This window comes from Pagrus major, chromosome 16, assembly GCF_040436345.1.
Source record: "Pagrus major chromosome 16, Pma_NU_1.0".
Taxonomy (NCBI): Eukaryota; Metazoa; Chordata; class Actinopteri; order Spariformes; family Sparidae; genus Pagrus; species Pagrus major.
The window spans coordinates 28,851,984-28,855,827 of NC_133230.1; the positions used below are offsets into that span (position 1 = coordinate 28,851,984).

Below are 3,844 nucleotides of genomic sequence, written 5' to 3' on the forward strand. Positions count from 1 at the left end.
ACTCTGTGGATTCACTTATAGAAGCAAACACAAGCTGCCATTTCATTTCATATTGAGTTTGTATTTTAATTTTGAACACTTGCCACTTAGTCCATTCAGCACCCCACCCACTCAAACACAGACACATATATACACACCATTATCACTGATGCAAAACACAGAGTCGCACACATGCAGCAACAACAAATCCACATGGGCATTTAGCAACGCTGCACTCTAGCGAGGGTCATTTCTCGCCATTGGACTGAGACATCCTTGTGAAACATCCCCAGTTAGCCTGCAACCTTTTGTACTAACACAGTGATTATGAATGTTCACATTTCTCTGCAGCTGGTATTTCTCTCTCCATGCTGTGAGTTTAATTCCATCTATGCCAGGAAAAGGGACAGTTCATTAAGGGAGAAAAGACCTGGCAGTTTAAGGAGACATAAAGTGTAAAAGGTTGAAAAATGTAAGGCGGGGGTCAAAGAGGTGCAAATTGAGCTGAGTTGAGTGCGGATTGTTCTAACCTTTCTTGTCCATGTATTGTGTCTTGCAGGGCTTGTTCGTGATGGTGCTCTGTATGAAAAAGAAGCTATGCCATGATAGAGGGCAACGTGGGTAAAAGAGACATGCGACACCCAGCCCTGCACCACTGCCACTTCTTCATGGGCGGGGCCTTGCTGCTTCTCCTGGTCAGCCCGGCTCTTGGCTGCCCCGCCCGATGTGAGTGCTCTGCCCAAAGCAAGTCAGTCAGTTGCCACCGCAAGCGCCTGCCCACCATCCCTGAAGGCATCCCCATTGAGACGCGCGTCCTGGACCTCAGCAAGAACAAGCTACGCATCATCACGCCAGACAACTTCTCCTCATTCCTGCAGCTGGAGGACCTGGACCTTAGCGACAACCTCATCAGTGTGGTTGAGCCAGGCTCATTTCGTTCTCAGCTTGCTCTCCGCTCCCTCAACTTTCGCAGTAACTTGCTTCAGCTGGTTCCTGCCGGCGTGCTGTCAGGCCTGTCCAATCTCACCCGCCTTGACCTCAGCCACAACCGACTGGTGGTTCTCCTGGATCATGCCTTTCAAGATCTGCGCAAATTGTCATCCCTAGAGGTGGGTGATAATGAGCTGGTTTTCATCTCACAGCGGGCCTTTACAGGATTACTTGGACTCCAAAGTCTAACCCTGGAACGTTCCAATCTGACTGTGGTCCCAACTGATGCTCTAGGACATCTGCACAGCCTGGTTGAACTGCACATGCGCTACTTGAGCATTGGTTTCTTAAAGCCATTCTCCTTTAAGAGGTTATCACGTCTTCGCCGACTAGACATTGATTACTGGCCCTGGCTGGACACACTGCCTCCCCACTCATTGCATGGCCTCAACCTCACAACGTTGTTCATAACCAACACTAACCTGTCTGTGTTCCCAGGTGCAGCACTGCGCAACCTGCTCTACCTCACACATCTCAACTTGTCCTACTGCCGCATCCAGCACATCCATCAGGGAGAACTGGGTCAACTCCCACACCTGGTGGAGCTCCGCCTCCAAGGGGCTCATCTGGTTTCTATTGAGCCCTTTGCATTTGTAGGCCTCAAATCCTTGCAACTCCTGGATGTGTCACACAATCGTCTGGAATCTCTGGAGAGGGGAGTGTTTGCCTCACCAGACAGCCTCCAAAGGCTCTGTCTAGGTGGAAACCCATTAGTGTGCGACTGCAGATTGCTTTGGCTGCTCAATAGCCACAAGCCGCCTTCTTTGCAGGTTGTGGATGACCAGCCAGAGTGCAGCGCCCCTGAACACCTCTTGGGGAAAACTCTCCGTGACCTCAAGGAACCACTGGTCTCAAGGTACATGACCTGCACCAAACCAAGGATTGGACCCAACACTACCCAGCTGCTGATGGCTGATGAGGGTCAGCCCGCCCACCTGAGCTGTATGGCAGAAGGAGCTCCTCGGCCCTCAGTGGTCTGGATTACACCCCACAGACGCTACATCACAGTTAAGAGCAGTGGTAGGGTTGAAGTCCAACCAGATGGTACCCTGGAGATCAAGGCAGCAGAGTTGCATGACAGTGGGGTTTACTTGTGTATTGCCAGTAACCCTGCTGGCAACGCGAGTCTATCAGCCTCTTTAGCTGTAAAGAGCCTGGGCATTGGGGACAGATCACACTATATCAACAGGAGCACAAACTATCTGACAGACTCTAACAGCACATGGGGGAATGGGACAGTACTGTACAACATGACAGTCCCTATAGATATTAAGACTATCATTATATCTACAGCCATGGGCTGCCTGTCCTTCTTGGGCGTGGTCATCTTCTGCTTCCTGCTTCTGTTTGCCTGGAGCAGAGGGAAAGGACGCCATAAGAGCAACTTTGATATTGAGTATGTCCCTCGCAAATCCAACGGGGCATCAGCAGAGGCAACAGAAAGCAGTGGCCCACGACGGGTCAACATGAAAATGATTTGAAAATGATGCAGACTAATGCATATGACAGCAAAGTAAAAACAACAAAATGCCCACATATCAGCTGAATTTTTTTTTTTCTATGACACAGTGGATTTGTGACAAATGAAAGTGATGTACTAATATAGTGGGTGTCAATATGACAGTGATCTAGTGAAAAAGTGGGCATGTGAATATAAAAGTGAAACCGTGGACGTGTTCATATGAAATAATGTTCTCATATAGTACATAGAGTATAATACTATAACCAACATATCAATATGGGAGTGATGTAGTGCTGCACTAGGCATGTGTTTCAATGGTGATGTGATGAGTAATGATGTTGTCGGCTCACCGTGACAACAAGGTGACGGAGGGAGCCACCGGGAGTGACAGGGGACATCTTCGCATGGCAGTAGAGGCATCATCACTGCAACATGTCGGGACTAAATTGTCTAATACCCATATTAGCTGCAGTGTGAAAGGTGTGTTCATGTGTGCGCGTGTGCGTGTATGTGTGAGTGCATGTTGCATTCGTGCATTTCTTTGTGCATGTGCACGCATTGCCTTTCTTGTTGGATGGAACAATTAAAATGAATGATAGGGTCCAAAGCATTTTTCCAGGCCTTTGTTCTTGTTTGGTCATTGTAATGACAGTATTGTCACTGTTGAGTAAAACAGAGAATTATCTATGTTTGTATGCAAAATCACAATTATTATATTCAAGAGAAATGCTGCATACATTTTCAAGTGGATCCTCCTTGGAATGACTCCAACATTCGATGGGGATTTTTCTAAACTCAAGGACATGTTAAACACACACAGTAGTTACAATGTGAAGCCTGAGCTTTGTCTTAGAGTTCACTTTCTAGCAACACTTCTCCTGAGAAATAGCAGTGGTCAGTATTGTTATTACTCTGGAAAAGCTTTTAGCTATAGAAATGGCATTGTAAACCTATTTTATAACATAATAAATCATGGGCAGATTTTCCTGCCAGACAAATCCCTTGAAATAAAAGAGTTGGTGGCCAGACACAATGACAAAGATTTAATGGCCAATGCCCTCTTTGGGCTGAGACAAAGTTGAGCTTCACAGTTTTTTGGTTAATTTCCCCCCTCTCTCATTTTTCTTTATTCGCACCAATTCAAGCTAGCGTGTCCGGATTCCTCCCTGGGGCACTGGGTATTTATTAGATGGCAATTTGAAAGTTGTAGTGGAATCTTGTATTGTTTCGTTTTTTTTTTTTTTGTTTGTTTGTTTTGTTTGTTTTTTTTGCTGCAAATGTTTTAAATGTTTAGAAAAAACAGTAAACAATTAAGGGCAATTCTTTGTAATGCAGGGACGTGGGTGTTAACTTGTGTGATCCTGTTGTGATAAAATGTTCAAGGTTGTAAAATTGTTTTCATATGGCAAATTT

The 3,844-nt window shown here is 46.0% G+C and overlaps 1 protein-coding gene across 1 annotated transcript; it reads left to right on the top strand.

The window, feature by feature from the left end:
- Positions 1-581: 581 nt before the first annotated feature.
- lingo2b (leucine rich repeat and Ig domain containing 2b) lies at positions 582-2,450 on the top strand. The gene has a single exon (XM_073482893.1). It carries the CDS (start codon positions 582-584, stop codon positions 2,448-2,450), a length of 1,869 nt encoding a protein of 622 aa, XP_073338994.1.
- The last annotated feature ends 1,394 nt before the right edge of the window (positions 2,451-3,844 follow it).

Bases quoted from the DNA above. Each gene is read 5' to 3' on its own strand.
- lingo2b (XM_073482893.1), top strand. From the start codon at position 582: ATGATAGAGGGCAACGTGGGTAAAAGAGACATGCGACACCCAGCCCTG.